This window comes from Carassius carassius, chromosome 38, assembly GCF_963082965.1.
Source record: "Carassius carassius chromosome 38, fCarCar2.1, whole genome shotgun sequence".
Lineage (NCBI taxonomy): Eukaryota > Metazoa > Chordata > Actinopteri > Cypriniformes > Cyprinidae > Carassius > Carassius carassius.
This window is the reverse complement of record NC_081792.1, coordinates 14207337-14224359: the sequence shown is the minus strand read 5'-3', so window position 1 is coordinate 14224359 and position 17023 is coordinate 14207337. Positions and strand designations below refer to the sequence as shown.

Sequence of the window (17023 nt, the reverse complement as noted above, 5' to 3'; positions counted from 1 at the left end):
ATAATATTAGGCATAATATGGGTGTGTAACTGGTGCTTGTGTGACTGGAGCTTGAACAACTGGCGAGCTCATCGACGCCTTTCCATATCAATCTCCTCTGAGAAAGACAGGCAGTGCGTCGTGCCCTCTCATCGGGGAGAAAGTACCGCAAACGCGGGCTTTCGAACCCCCGAGAGCGGGCGCCTGATCTGGTGGCTAAGAAAGAAGATAGGGACTTGCTGCCCGTCTTACATTCTTTCCAGCTGATCCGAAAGCGAATCCCGCGAGCAGGGCTGGCACCACGAGAAATGCCAGTGAAAGCTTTCTCCTCAAAGAGAGCCTTCTGAGAGTGAAGCAAAGGCTCGCATCGCAGCCGTCAACTCCCTCGAGAGCTGACACTGCGCGCTTCACTATCAAGCAGACAACACACGAGCTGCGTGTGTCCCTACCTTTTTTTTTGGCAGGGAAAACACACAGCCTGAACGCTGCCTGCTCTCGCCCAAAACTTCTCTTGATTGAAGCTTTGACAATGGAGTTTATCAGTGGACAAACGACACTAAATAAGACTCACAAACAGATAGCGACTGACACACACACACAGAGCGCTTGCTGAAGACACAAGGCTGATTTCCGGCTTCGCCGCTCATGCTTTTATGCTTCCTGGTCTCTGACGTCACCCGCCTATGACGTCTCGCCCTTCCTTTGGACTGATTATACACATTATTCAGAGACATCATGCTGGACGCGTTCCCCAAACGCTCTCGACGCAGCTCGAGTTCCTGAAGAGGAACTTATTTTCACAATATTTGAAATTGAAATTGAAAGTGAATATATTCACAGTAAGAAAAAAATAAATGTATAATAATATATTTAAAATATTTAATATAATAAATAAATATAATAATAGAAAATAATGGAAAAGATGCTGGCACATTTGGTAGTACCATGCAGAATGCAATGTGTAATTCAAAATATGAGGAGAGATCTGGGAAAAATCCATATGGAGAATTCATATTAACAGGTTTGTAGATTCTCATCGATGTTAGTCAGCTACAGCATGGTGACAAATAAGAAGAATTTGTATCTGTACAGATGCATCAAAAAAAAAAAAAAAAAAGTTTAGCTTAAAAATTATCAGTGTATCAATGAACGCAAGATATTTTAGTGGTAACACAGAACTGATGCTAAGGGCAAAGATCAAATCTGTTAATTGGCCAGTCCGACTCAGTTAAAGCCAGTGTAACCGGCCGTCTAACACATCCCCAAAATCTAACAAAAGATCTTCTATCAAAAGCAGCAAACAAAAAGTATTGAAGTGCAAAATTGTTTTACCATTATTTCATGCCATATTTCATACCATAACACCATCATTCAGAGTATTGCATAAGTGTGTTTTATTTCTCATGAGGTGGCAAATGGAGAGAGCAAAACCAATATGGGATGGGTTACTTTTGCACCACAATCAATAGCGTCATAATTAAAGGAACAGGTGTGTTTCGATAAAGCTATTCCACACAGTTTTCTGCCAGCAAGCTGTAATTGCCCATAAATTTATTACACTATGAGTTTTCATTTGGAGCACAGCGAGGAGGGGAACATGAGCCTACAGACGTTCATAGAAAATACTAATGTACTTGGACCCCTTATGTTCCCTCTGTCAATCTGATTTCTTTACCGTGAATAAATGGATGATGGCTGCCTGATCCACTGGGACAAAAACACACACTCACACAGAGCAATGAATAAATGCCATTCAGGACTATGTCGAAACATTCAAGATCTTCTCAAAGCCATCAACAATGGATTACCAGCATCCTAAACATACTGTAGGCAGTACAATGTAAGAATATGTGGGAAAGTTTCCTGCTCACATATGTACTTTTGAGGCTAATGTCTCATTTCCCTGCCAGGGAGATGCTGGTGCAATTAGAGCATGTTTTAGCGATACAGTGAGCCTTAATTGAAAGGGAATGGAATGAAAGAGGGGAGACAGATGAAAACAAATGATTTGAAACCTCTGGAGAGGTCAAAGCTCGGCCCAATCAATAGAGCACAGATTACTAGCTTCAGAGTGTTTGATCTGGTTAATAGAAGAGAGGTGCAGGCTTGGGACTGAGCTGGAGTAAGTCACGGCTGCGAGCTTTCAGACTGAGAAAGAGAGCGGGAGGAGTGGAAGAGTGCTGGGGGAGAGGTGGGGCCCTCCCTCTCTGTGGGATCGATGGCATTCGTGTTGCCACTGCAGGTTTTGGCAGACATTGATCGCTGGACATTGGGCTGATAACAGAAGACAGGTTGTAGCGGTCCATGTTCCAGTCAGTGGTGGAGAGTGACACAAACACACTTAATGCTGGATCCATAAGTATACGTTTAACTTTTTTTTTTTTTTTACAAGAATTTAAATGTAGGTATCTATGTCCATATTTTTAAATTTCAAATAATTCATAAATATGTATAATTCTTTTTACACAATAAAATGTTTATTTTATAAATTGTTCTAAATACTAAAACTTTATTTTCTATTAAACTAGATTTTAACACCTCAGAATTTTGTACTCAACTGCATGCACTCTGTCCACGAAAATGTAGAATTGTACTGACAGATTGCCTCAAAAGACAAATTTGTTGGCAGTTGCACTCGCGCCATGGCGGAATTTGCAAGAGAAAAGACTAAACGCTTCTCCAGACTGTAACGTTTCTGCTTGTGTGCGAGGTTAAAGCCCACAAGTAGACCATCTAACGAGCACAATGATAATATTTTAAATTGTAATCCTTTCATTTTTAATATTTGGCATGTTTGTGCACTGCTGCGCATCCCTCTCTGAGTAATTAGCAGAGTGTACGCGTGTTGTTCACCTGCCTATTGTCACGATCTTATATAATGAAGAGTAGTATACTATTGTGAGTATTGAGGCAATAAAATCTTTTTTTTTTTTTTTTTTCACCAGAATTACAATTTGTTATGTCTTTAGCAAACATTAAGCTAAGCTGAATTAACCACCCTTTACACAAACCTTGTTACATATGTCCAATGCCGCAAAGATACTAAATTATTAGTAATGATTTATAAACATTTATAAATGATGAATAGTTAGTCTTTAGAATGGCTACTGCAAAAACATGAAAAATGATTAATACATTATTAGTAAAAATGTATGAATAGGGCAAATCCAGGTCTTTCAGGACATTATTTGCCATTGAGATGACTGTTCATAGAGGTATTAATGATTAGTAAACATATATAAATATTTGCAAATGATGCATGGTTTCCACTTTAGATTGGGTACTGCAAAAAAAAATAAAAAAAATAAATGAATAAATAAAAAAATAAATACCTTAATAGATTATTTGTTAAAATGTGTAAATTGAGGTCTACAAAACAAACAAAGACCAACAAATGAAGATGCTAATCATTGTTTAGTAAGTTCATTAGTAAATATTAACAAGAACATGATCTCATATTGCTAGCTATAAATATATTAACTAATCATCTGTTATTCATTATAAAATGTTTGTTAATGATTTATAAATGAAAGTTATTATAAAGTGTTACAGAACAACTGGAGTGTGAGTAAATGACGAGAAGTTTCCATTATTGGTGAACTATCCCTTTAACGTCCGTTTTGGAACTTTAAGATTAGTCTTTAAGCCCATTACCTTTCGTTTTGTCACTGGGGCTGTAAATCCTTTACTTCCTATCAAGCCAAGACAGTGGCTCAGCCACAGTGATGGGGTCTCCTGGGTGACCATGCAAAGATAAGAAGCGATTTTCACTCAATAGTAGGAATTAGAGACTAATAAACCCCTATTAAAATCTGTAGCAAAGGTCTCCCTTTGCACACATGTACTGTAGCTGGAGTGAGAGACTGAAAGCTGACTTAGAGCTCAGAGTTTTTCTGTCTGCGTATGTGGGGGCGGACGCCTATATGACTGTGACAATGACTATGTGCACATGCACATGTGCATATGCATGTCACATATGGACAGAATGGAAGGTTCTGACACCTGGTAGGATGTGATGAAGTTCACACATACAAATGTCTGCATGTACACACACATCAGGAAACATCACAAGCTCTCACTGGTGTAGTGGCACGAATTGTCATGTCGGTATCTCATAACTCACAACACCAGCATTGAGAAAACTTTTTTTGTAGTTTTTACTTCTGACAACGTAGACAGAGACATCTCCCTCCACTTGGCAGCATGTTGTAGAGTCCGATTTATAATTTCACCACTGAAACAGAAACTGATAGCATGTCAAATTTTATTTCAAAGTGTGTGTGCGTGTGTGTGTGTGAAGAGTTTGGTTCCAAAATGCTATAAATCCATTTTGATTATTTTTTGTGAAAATGTGTTTTCTTTACCAAGAAAGTGGCAAGATAAGAACCACTATTTTCTGTTTAAAATTTCACTTAGTATCTTTAGGCTATGATAACACAAAATTCAAATCCAGATTTTGATTTTCAAGGATTTATTATAAAATTATATTTATTTTCCCCCAAGTGCAATAAATCCATGACAAGTTTTATTTATATATATATATATATATTTTTTTTTTTTTTCAAAATAAAATAAATCCATTGAAACAATATAAAAGTTATTTTTCATATTGGAACTGTTGGAAATACACAATATGGTTAATCCACATATGAACTTACTAATATTATTAATAATAATCTTATATACAGGCACTGGACTGAGAATACATTCAATCAGTCATCACCTCCAAAATAAATCTTGATAATGCTATAAATTACAGCAATAAAATAAAATGTTATGAACAAGAACATAAACAACATCACATTAGACCAAAGACATTCCAAAATGACATTTCCCTTGTACTCAACTTCCAAAAGCCCATTCCATGTTACATTAATTTAGTTGACTAGTGCTATACACTGTATTAACAAAAACATAAATGGCATTAATAAAAACACTTACACTGACAAGATATGCAATATCACATTCATAATTGCCCATGACAATCACATGCGATTTATTGTGCAGCCCTACGTTTGTTTGCTGATCACAAAGTACAAAGTAGATGAGGAAAACTAGGATGCCGGTTGTATTCAAAGCGCCGCCATTACTGTCTAGAGTGTGTGGAATGGTGTGCTGTGATTGCTTGAGCAGATATTGCATTCTGCAGAGAAGGATGACTGGCATTTGTCGCGGTTTGGAAAGAAAGGGAGAAAGCATGCAGAATAACTCGGCGGATATGGCATTTTGCATAAAATTTTAAACAGACTTTTCAATAACGACCAGATATAATAAGCCTATACTGATTTTGGCAGAAACTCTATTATCCTGCTGAAAGAAGCCACAGCCACCAGGGAATTCTATTTCCATGAAAGGGTGTAAATGGTCTGCATTAATGCTTAGGTAGGTAGTATATGTCAAAGTAACATCCGCATGGATGGCACAAACCAAGGTTTCCCAGCAGAACATTGCCCAAAGCATCACACTGCCTCCACCACCAGAGTGGCCACCATCACACTGCCTTCTTCCCAAAGTGCATCCTGGTGCCATGGGTTCCCCAGGTAAGTAACACACATGCACCCAGCCATCTACGTGATCCACTGTGTTTTCTGACACCTTTACACCAGAACCAGCATTAACTTATTGAGCAATTTGAGGTACAGTAGCTCGTCTGTTGGATCAGAGAACATAGACCAGCCTTCGCTTCCCACGTGCATCATTGAGCCTTGGCCACCCATGACCCTGTCGCCAGTTCACCACTGTTCCTTGCTTGGACTGCTTGTGGCAGATAATGACCACTGCAGACTGGGAACACCCCACAAAAGCTGGAGTTTTGCAGATGCTCTGACACAGTCGTCTAGCCATCACAATTTGGCCCTTGTCAAACTCGCTCAAGTCCTTACACGCCCATTTTTCCTGCTTCTAACACATCAACTTTGAGGACAAAAGGTTCCACTTGCTGCCTAATATATCCCACCCACTAACAGGTGGTGTGAGGAAGAGATAATCAGTGTTATTCACTTCACCTGTCAGTGGTCATAATGTTATGCCTATACCTTGTCCAAATACCCACACTATTGAAAATAAAAATACACTTGCATTTTTGCAACACTATAAGTGTGTCCCATCAGGTAATGAAAGGTTCTACACATACTTGTGGTCTTCATGCTCATATAATATAATATGATAATATAAATTTGTCATATAAGTAGTCAAGTGCAAAGACTGCAAGTGCGGGTTTTTGGACAAGGCGATAGATACATCACATTGCACAGTGCACAGCAAGCTGTTTAAGCTCGTCTCAAGAATGCTGAAAACATGTTAGTTATATACATGTAACTGTTGTGTAACAAAGTTGCATAAAAAACAGTGGACATCTTCACTTGAAACCTGAAAATTTGAGTCTGCCAAATACTTTTACTCTCAGGTGAAGGTCAGTGAACAAAAGTACATTTGTACTTTTTTTTTGGTTGGTCGATGAAAAGCATCATCCCACGTGAATGACCTTTCCCTAGAGGTTTGTTCACTTAAGTTCAATTATGCTCCAATACATGTCATCACCTCAATCTGTCATTTTTATTTAGCCTGCAGCACATCCACCGTGGCTCTTGTGACCACATTCAATGTTACATTTGACCCCCCTGAAAGCTCTACATGAGAGAGTGCTGTGAAATGGCTGACCAGCGTTCCTCTCATGGTTTCAATTAGGTCCCCTGGGCACCCACTGACTGATGTGTGTAATGGCCTTGGATATGGGCGGCCATAGCGAGAGCAACTTTAAGACGATGTGTAAAGCCTGCACTTAGGAGTTGCACTCACAGCATGGAGCATAAATCAACAAGCCTTGGCTCCCCGAGCACACAACCTGTCTCATTCGGAGATAAAGAGTGTCATACCATCTTCCACCGGCAGGTGGAAAACTGACGTCATGTGATTGCAGCTGCTTTTGATAGTTAAATCCCAAGCAGAAGCATGAGACTGAGAAGACTTATGATTATCTCAAGGCACAAAAATTGCGTTTGGACAAAATCAAAAAAGTTCACTAACAGAATGGAAGTATAATCGGTTTCTGAAATAGTGAAAAAGACAATCATATGATTGTTATTAAAGATCATAAAGTAAGAACCTACGCCCTATAAATCAGTAACACTTCATAAAAGAATTAAAGGGGACCTATTATGCAAAAATTCACTTTCACGTGTTGTTTGGACATACATGTGTGTTGGCAGTGTGTGTACACAACCACCCTCCCACCCACTCCTTTTTAAAAAAATCCCCATAAATAATAAGCAGTGTCTCCCAATGACCTGTTTTCAGCATTTCTGCTAATTTGACATCACATTAGCCACAGGCCCCGCCCACAAATGTTGACAGACGTTTTAACATAGAACTGCCTTGAGCGAGATCACAGCGAGTTGTACACAGTCCCCCATTGCTGTACTGATGAGAATGTCTCCCAAGCGCTTGAGGTGTTCTGTATCTGGTTGTATGAATTTACACAGCTGTCTCCATTTACTCCCTAAATCTGAGCCACTGAAGATGAGATGGATTCATTTTCTCTACCGAAATTCATTTATGTCTGCGCAAATCATTTTACACCGGACTGCTTTGTGAACGAGGGTCAGTAAAAAGCAGGTTTTGCACAAAAGTTGCTCCTGAAGGATGGAGCAGTGTCAACTGTTCATGATCCAGCTACACCTCAATTAGTTAGATGTAGTGACCAGGAATGTATGTGTAATCACATGACATTTAATCTCATGACAACTTGACATTCATTCATAATGTCAGTCATCGTGAAGCATATTCTAATACCAGAAAGTCCCTCTCCATAAGGTTATGTGATTTGAAGGCTCTAAGAAGTGGTATTGTGTGAGAATGAAGAGGGTTGTAATTTGACAGTTACAGTAAGTGTAGCAGGCGATGTTTCTGGCCCAGGGCTTACCTGAGGCAGAGGGCATGGCCATAGAGATGCAGGGTCTTCCCTGCCCCATGGCGGGGGCAGAGAGCAGCATTTTCGCTAAGGAGGCAGAGATGGGCTGAACCAGCAATGATGTCAAATTGTGGCGACTGTCTCTTCCAGCTGTGAACAGAAACAGAATAGTGAAAAACAAACAAACAAACCAGTAATTCTTATTTTAGAAAGGCTTTTACACAGCTACATCAAAAAGTAAACAATAATAACATCCTTCCATCCTCAGATTTTCCTCCTCAACAAGCCATTTGCATTGATCATGACTCTGTGAGCGTTTAAAGCATGTCATGGGGCTCTTAATGCCACACATGAGCAAACCAATTACCCAATCAAAAAGCTTTTCTATTGGTTAAGACATCAGCTGAGTCTTCTAACACATCTTCCTCTAGGAGGGCAGATGAACGACATTAGTCTGTTATGTGCTGTATAGTTGCAGTGGGGGTAGGTGAATGTGATGTGATGTGAGCGAGAAGGGGCGGGCGAGGATGTTCGTAATGTGCTGTAAATCTGACAGAAAAGAGAAAGGAGCGCTGAGAGGAACGTGCACAGCCAAGCAGGGACATACCGTATCAAAGCCTTTCCTTAATGCTGATTACAGCTCACGAGTGGCAAACTAATAAGCCCGGAGATTTCAAGTTTGAAGAAACAGTTTCTAGCAGGCCAATGGGGATTTGTATGGACGAAACGCTCCATTGATTCAACCTCATTAAAACGGTGAGAAACGGTGAGCCTAATCCTGCTTTAGGAGCAAATTTATTTAGGAGCTTCCAGCAGTGTTTCTGCACCGGTGGGATGGGGAACAGTCATCCACGAATTAAAATCAGTAGACCTTTCTGTTCCACAACACTCTATTAGCTTCCACAGATAAATGTATTCACAGGCCGCAATTATTTTACAGTGGTTATGCAGGAATGAACAAACAGGAAGGTCCCCCTGAAATTAGTTATTTAAACTAAAATATTTTAGTTTAAAATTAGTTTTAGATTTTACTTGTCATCGGGAGATACAGGAAGTGATTATTGGGTTTTGAGTGGGGTTTTTGAAGTAACACTGTACTGTATTTGCCCAAAGGTCACAGGGGTCAAAGATGTGTTTAGAGAGATGACATTATCTCAACTAATTAAGCTTCTAAATATGATTTATTGTAAATAAATCTGTTTGTGACTCAAACATCTATCTATCTATCTATCTATCTTATCTATCTTATCTATCTAACTTTAAAATATCTAAACGATTAATTGTTATTATTATTATTTTTTTTCTAATAATATCAGTCCATCTCTTGACAAACTTCGCATTTAGTTGTATCCAGAGCATGTGAGCAAAGCAGAGTGGTGTGACTTTTTCTACATTGTTTGTTAGCGCACCATACATAACACATATACTCCATTACCGCTATAATTTAAAGCACAAATACATGCACAGCCATTTATGTTAGTACTCTGCACTGAAAACAGGCATTGAACACGCAAACTTTTAATAATTTTTAAGGCTTATTTTGCAGATTTTATATAAGCTGTTTGATTGGTTTACTGTATATGAAGAAGCTTTAAAGACTGGTTATGCACATAAAGTGAACGAGTTGTGCTTGACTCAGTTTATGTGGATGTGAATTTATAACGTGAATTTATGCCGCATGAATAATTATGAGACACTTATGAGATACTTCATCAAAGTACTATAGTCTTTTGCCACGTCACTAATTGTGACATTAGAATCATGTAGATAAGGGAACTTTAAATACATTTGCTTGAGGTCCAGTAATGAACCCTCCTCACCAGCCGTGTTCCGGACAATTCTATACCTAAAAACATGAACTGATGGGTTTTGCCAGACCAGGGTATCTTCAGGATATTTAAGATAAAATTTAAGACTTTAAGACCTTTTTTAAGACCTGCACAAATAAATTAAAATGCCTGTAAACTTCCTGACTTACAAAAGGTTTTACAAAACTTGACTAATTTTAGCTTTTAAATCATATTTTCAGTCAAAGAAAAAGCATCATTATATTAATTTAAACAATTATTGTCAATCAATTATTAAATTAATTAAATAACATATAAATATATATATATTTTTTTTTTACTTCTTAATTGTTTAGATTTTATAATACATAATATTCTTGTCGATCCACTAGTCCACATTTCCAACTCTGCGTGTTTGCTGCATAAAAACATGGGTTGATTTTCACATTGGTCTGAACAAAAACAGCAAACAGGCTTATTGAAAATGCTAATTCATTCTCTGCCAGCAGTAGGCACTGTTGGAATGGCAGAAATAGAGTGGTTTCCCCGGTAATAGCAGAACACAAAACAACACAGAAGGTGACTTTGAAACTGCAGCACTCATGTTTATTCACTTACATCAACGTTTTGAAGTTTAATCGTCACGTTAAGCTATTTCACAATTCTTTTCTATCTGCCCCCAAATTTAAAGACTTACTAGTACCATTTAAAACTTTGTATGGCCTTATATTGGATATAAATGAGCCCGTCAATTTCCATCATTTTTGAGAATGCCATTGTTTTCATGCGTAAAAAAATAAATAAATAAATAAATAAAGTTTTCTCCTACAATTAAAACAGTTGCTAACATTACCTTCTATGATGTGCAACACAACCACCTCTTTTAAAATCTCAGAAAATCTAGTTTAGAGTTTTATGACCATTTAAAAGACAGTTTCAATAAAAATCTGAAAGGTGCACAATGATAGTGGTGTTCAGTGCAGAACTGATGTTGTTGTGCAGTATATCCAGACCCATCTGAACCCGATGTCAGCTGTAGAGTGAACTGAATAAAATATTTTTGGTTTTGAGAGACATTTTCAGTTCAATACTTACAGGGCACACCTTTTTTTTTACCAGCCAAAAGAGTACTTTCATTCATCTAGATAAATAAAAACACAAACAAGGTTATGGTCAATAGCGTTCATCCTTTCATGTTAGCTCTATCTGCAGCACAGCTAAAAAGGAACAAAAACGAGTTTAAAAGTATAAGATGCCCTAAAAACCCATTAGGTTGTGCTCCCGTGGGAGATATGACAGTTTTGGAAATAAAGTAGCCCTGATCTTGATGAACTCAAAGAGAGTGCGCACTCACTGTTTCATCCGGTCCTGCACAGTCCATACTACTGGGGCGCATGAGAGGAACATTTAATACTTCACATCAGCTAACATGCTGGTCTCTCAGTAAGAATGATTCATGGTGCCAGTGAAATATGCACACAATCTCGCCTCCATCTCGAGGACAAATGCCATTGTGTTTTGCATGCAGACGTTCTGACGGGCTGTGTATCTTTTTCATCTTCCTGTGGTGGTGATACTTATTTGGTGCACTGTGTTTAGCAGAGCCCCTCAATATTTGTAAATTCTTCCATACTTTATTCCGTTCTTGGCTTGAATAAAGACACATTGCAACACTTACTCACCAATGGATCATCTGCAGTGAATGGGTGCCTTCAAAATGAGAGCCCAAACAGCTGATAAAAACATCGCAATAATTCACAAATAATCCACATGACTCCAGTCCATCAATTAACATGGTGTGTTTGTAATAAATCCATCATTAATATGTTTTTCATACTATTATGGTTATTATGGATGATGGTATTTTGGCCAAATTTAAAATGCCTTAATGATGGATTTGTTTCTTGCAAACACACAACTTTTGATAAATGATGGACTGGAATTGAGTATATTACTTGTGGATTTTAATGACGTTTTATTGTCAGCTGTTTGAACTCTCATTCAGACAGCACCCATTCACAGAGCATCCACCGCTGTAAATCAAAATTTCTCCAAATCTGTTCCAATGAAGAAACAAACGAATCTACATATTGCATAGCATGTTGGTAAAATTTCAGCAAATTGTCATTTTGTGTGTGACCTTTTCCTTCAATAACATTAGTAAACAACATACATAACTACTGTAAAATGCAAGAAAAAAAAAAATCTATATTTATTTTTCCTGATGATATAAAACTCTAAAATACACATGCACAGTGACTTACTGTGCCTTTCCAAAATTTTGAAATTCTTCACTTTATCTTTCAAGCACTGTCACTGCTTAATTTCACTCACAAACACAAACAAAGCTCACTTATTCCACACAGGATTACTCACCTGAGCTCCATGTGAACTTTGTGCAATACACAGATTCATATCAAAAGTCAATTAGATATGCCAGGCTTGATGCTATAGATGCCTCCCTGCTGATGTAGCGGGCTGTGCAATTTCAATATGTCTGATATTTTTATTTAGGTAAGCAAGATTAATTTAGACAGAGTAACTAATAGCATTATGATGAAATTAAAAGTCAAGGTAATGCTATACTATGCATTACAAACAACAGCACAAAAAAAGGGTTCCAAAATAACTGTGAGAACATTTTCTTTTTTTGAGCAAACAAGCCTCCCAGGAAGAGTTATTTGCTGAAGTACGATAAACCCACAGGGCTAAGACTCATTCCCACCACACAGAGAAGCTCATGAGATATATATTACGCGCCTGCGGTGGGGCCATATGTGTAGTGTTCGGATTACAAACACTTCTGTATTTCACATACAAACTTACTCATTCAGTCCCGATGTGTTACAAATCAAATCTGTGAGAATGACAAGTTCATGTCGATAAACAACAGGGGTTTGCTTTCATCCCAAAGGGTGAAGGGTAAGAACTTCAAAATATCATATTAACATACTATTTGGAACAACACTTGATAGAAAGGGCAGTATGCAGAACACGAAGTGAAGTTAGGTGAAATTTAGCCAAGTTTGGTGGCCCATACTCAGAATTCGTGCTCTGCATTTAACCCATCCAAAGTGCACACACACAACAGTGAACACACACCCGGAGCAGTGGGCAGCCATTTATGCAGTTGGGGGGTTCGGTGCTTCGCTCAAGGGCACCTAAGTCATGGTATTGCCGACCTTGCACCCACAACCTTAAGTCTTTCATGCGCTGAGGTCACACTACCATAAAAGGTTTGTTTGCCATTCTAAAGAGCTTCTTGCGATGACCACAGCAACTTGACACTTTCATGTTGCACTTTGACATCAAATTTCTTTCACTCCCAGTGGTTATGAAGATGCCCCCTGCATGCAAGCATTAGGCAACAAGGTAGCTCAATAGATTTGGACAATACAGCTATTGAAAGGGACTAGATGTACAGATGCAGATTCTTGTCAGTGTACTTTATTCTGTTTCTAAGAACAGTCAGTACTTCTCAGTTCAACACATAGCAAAAACTATCCAGGAGAAAGTGAAAAATAGAAAGATTAAGAGTGTGTATGTGAGATGTGTGCCACACACTAACATCTCATTAAGTACATGACACATGCCACTGTGTCTACACCCTCCTTTAACAACCATGCGAAAAAATTACCTAACAATGATCAGAGAAAAGTAAATTATACTGCATTTAAATTAACATGAAGAATTATCGAGCTCTAGAAAGGGCTCATAATAAAAATAAATAAAATAAAGATTGTTAGGGGAATATTTGCAATATATGTGTTTTATTATTATTATTATTTTTTTTTAATTCAATGAAACACAAAACGAAACACTGAGCTCAAAGGAGCACACATAACACCTCTGTTTATCTCCCTGGAGTGGCTACCAGTTGCAGCTCACATCAAGTTCAAGACACTGATGCCCAGTTACAGATCAGCCATCCACGCCATCCTTCTTCCCCGCTCTTACTCTTATTGTACATCCCATCTAGAATCCTGAGGTCAGTAAATAATCATTCATATTGTTGAATCCCTGACAATATTCAAGAGACAAAAAAACTCCATCCATCCATTCATCCATCCATCCATCCATCCATACATCTATCTATATTTAAAAGTCTATTAAATTAATATACATACAGTATATATTTTTTAATTCAATAAAACAGAAAATACACATTTGTTACTGAATCCCACACATTCATTTATCTTTTTGTAATCAATTATCAATTATTATGACAGTCTTCAGGGACACGACAAAACAAAGCAAAACAAAACCATAAACAATCATGTAAGGGCATTAATTTTAGTTTTATAACCCCCCTGTCCCAATTAAATGGAAGATACAAATCAAGAACAAAACCTGCATTCGGATCATACATGTATTATTTTGTAATCAATTACCATTTCTATGACACTATACAGGCATAAAAAATAAAATAAAATAAAATAAAACAAAACAAAACAAAACAAAATCATGTTATCTTTCTCAAGTCAAAAAAATCATGTCATCTTTCTCAAGAGTAACCCAACACATATATGTTGGCCAAAAATGGATGAAGGCTCCTGGTCCTCACTGTAGTATCTGTTTTATTTTTTTCTGTATTATGTTTTTATGATTATTTATTGGAGTATCAGCAGACCTGGGGGATGGCGAATTTTCGTTTAATGATGATTAGGATTTAATCATCATTAAACGATAATTCGCTATCCCCCAGAGCCTAATGGCTTTTCTCTTTGTGTTCTCACCTGCAGGAGCCTTACTCTATGATCAATGACAATGCCCTCAATGTCACACAATTCCACTTATTTTCTAGCAACAGAAGAAAAGTACAAATTCAAGGTTGGTACAATGAAAAGCAACTTTTGAAATTATTTTCTCAGTAGGTATGGTTTTTAACTGCTTAAAGGGCACCTATTATGCAAAATTCACTTTTACATGGTGTTTGATCATAAATGTGTGTTGGCAGTGTGTGAGCAATACCACCCTAGAATGATAAAAATCCACCCAGTGTTTTTTTTACAATCTCAATAATTCATAAGCAATGTCTCAGAACGCCCTGTTCTAAGATTGCTCTCACTGTGACGTAGAATTGTGCTAAGCCCCACCGACGTGGTTTGATTGACAATCTGGTTTTGACATAGACCCCGCCCTCGGCGATCTGTACACCATCCTCCATTGTTTCAACGACAGCCGGTAATATCTCCTAAGAAACATAAGTGTTCTGTTGTGGGATGTAATAATGAACATAGTAGTTTTCACTTACTTCCGACATCAGAGCCACTGAAAACGCAGTGGATGGATTTTATTTACGAAGGAAAGGCGCCACTCAAAATTCCAAAATACGTTTATGTTTGCGCGAATCATTTTTTGACTGACTGTTTTCAGAACGAAGGTCAATTCAAAGCAGGTCTTGCTTCAAAGTTAATCCTCAAGTGTGGATCGTTGCCTACTGTTCGCGATCCAGCGTCACCTCCAGAAGAAGTAAGTGTATTTAATGTTTTTTTTTTAGCAAATAGTCATTTCAGTCGATGTCAGCCAATTCAATAACAAATGCGTCTAAAGTTGTTGTCGTCCTCGTAGAATGTCTGTGTAATTTAAACCTTGTTTGTATAGTGTGTATCCACAAGTATATAATTTTAAAAAAAGATATTGTATTAAAAACTGTGTATGCTATGTTTATACAAAGGCCAGCACATCGACACGAAGCTGTAGAACGAGGGATATTGGCGTGCAGACAGAAACATCAAAGCTATGCAGTGTTGGTACACAACTGTCAATGAGGACGCTTCAAACACACCACAGGAGTATCAGTATGTTTATGTTTTTAACTATATTTATATTATTTAGTATACAATATAATATTATATAATTGTATTAACTAATTGTATTTTTATATGCACATTTCGAAATTAATTTTCTGTAAAGTTGCTTTAAAAAAATGTATTGTGAAAAGTACTATACAAATAAATTTGAATTGAATTTAATAGCCACAATAGAGAAAGTGAATCTTTGCTGAAACTTTACTGAATTATATATTCCAGGTGTCCAGACAGAGACAACATTGTCAAGTTTTGATGTAAGCACAAAATTAGTTTCTCATACAGCTGTTGCGTCTTCCACGCCCCTCAAGACTTCATCAAAGAGACCTTGTCTGGACCTTGAGGAAGATGAAGATATCCTACAGGAATGCTCTTCAATACTAACAGCACAAGAGACTGATGTCACAATAATCCTGCAGAGGCAGACACATCAATAACAGAGCCAAAAGACTTGTCGTAAGTTTATATTATATTTGAGAATGTTTGTTTTAATTATACCATGTCTAATTTTTATGTAGTGCTTATGTAAATTAATGTTTTTTTTTCAGAGCTCAGGAATCCAGCCCTATTCAAAAAATTTGTAAATATGTTGTCTATGAGACCTGCATCATGGAACTGTTTGAGGTGTGCCCAGTATGTCATAGAAGCTGTCATATAAGATCACAAAGGATTGGAACATTTCTACGTGTTGAACAACTCTGCCACCATTGTCAGTTCTCACGGAAATGGAACAGTCAGCCGATTTTGGGCAGTACTCCAGCTGGAAACCTTCACCTTTCTGCTGCTGTGTATCTCAGTGGTGCATCATTTTTCACAATTGAAAAGGTATTTGTAAAAGAAATAATTAATAGCTTTGCAGTTACATGAGACTAAACATTTATAAATGTAAAAAAAAAATTTATTCATTTATTAATTTACTGCTTACCAACTCTTCTCTATGTGTTGTCAGATATTTGCAGCTATGAAGTTACATCTTTTCAAGTACGACACCTTTCGTCGTCATGCACGAATGTGCATTGAGCCTGCTATTGTTTACAAATGGAGAAACTGGCAGTATGAGATGCTACAGCTGTTGGCTCAAAGGGAAAAGGTCATTGTTGGAGGAGATATGAGGGCTGACTCACCAGGTACATTGTGGGACAAATTTACATAGTTTTTTTATAAAGAAAAAAAAATATAGAGAATTTTATCTTATAGACAAGGCACATTGTGTAATAAGAGATTATGTATTTTTTTTTTGAAGGGCACTCTGCCAAATATGGCAGTTACACAATAATGGACCTTGAGACAAACACCGTTGTTGATGTACAACTCGTCCAGGTATATATATATATATATATATATATATATATATATATATATACTGTATGTATATATAAACACCACCATTACATTATATGTAATGACACATTGCTCTACTTATTGTGTGTTGTCATGTTTGTATTTAATTGCAATCTCCAGGAATTTCAAAGCAGCTGGAAAAAGTGTGCAAGTTGAAGGGTTGTGAGAAAATACGTAAATGGTTGCATAGTATAAAA

The 17023-nt window shown here is 37.4% G+C and overlaps 1 protein-coding gene and 1 long non-coding RNA gene across 2 annotated transcripts in view; one reads left to right on the top strand and one right to left on the bottom strand.

The window, feature by feature from the left end:
- The window catches only part of LOC132119389 (inactive N-acetylated-alpha-linked acidic dipeptidase-like protein 2), a 306226-nt gene that overhangs the window by 108114 nt on the left and 181089 nt on the right, over positions 1–17023 (bottom strand). Inside the window, exon 6 of the mRNA XM_059529291.1 lies at positions 7901–8038. Within this exon, the coding sequence (XP_059385274.1) occupies positions 7901–8038 (138 nt within the window). The remainder of the gene's footprint in view (positions 1–7900; positions 8039–17023) is intronic.
- LOC132119392 (uncharacterized) lies at positions 14890–15818 on the top strand. Its single transcript, XR_009426152.1, has 3 exons — positions 14890–15147; positions 15353–15476; positions 15708–15818. It is a non-coding gene; the product is annotated as an uncharacterized LOC132119392 (long non-coding RNA).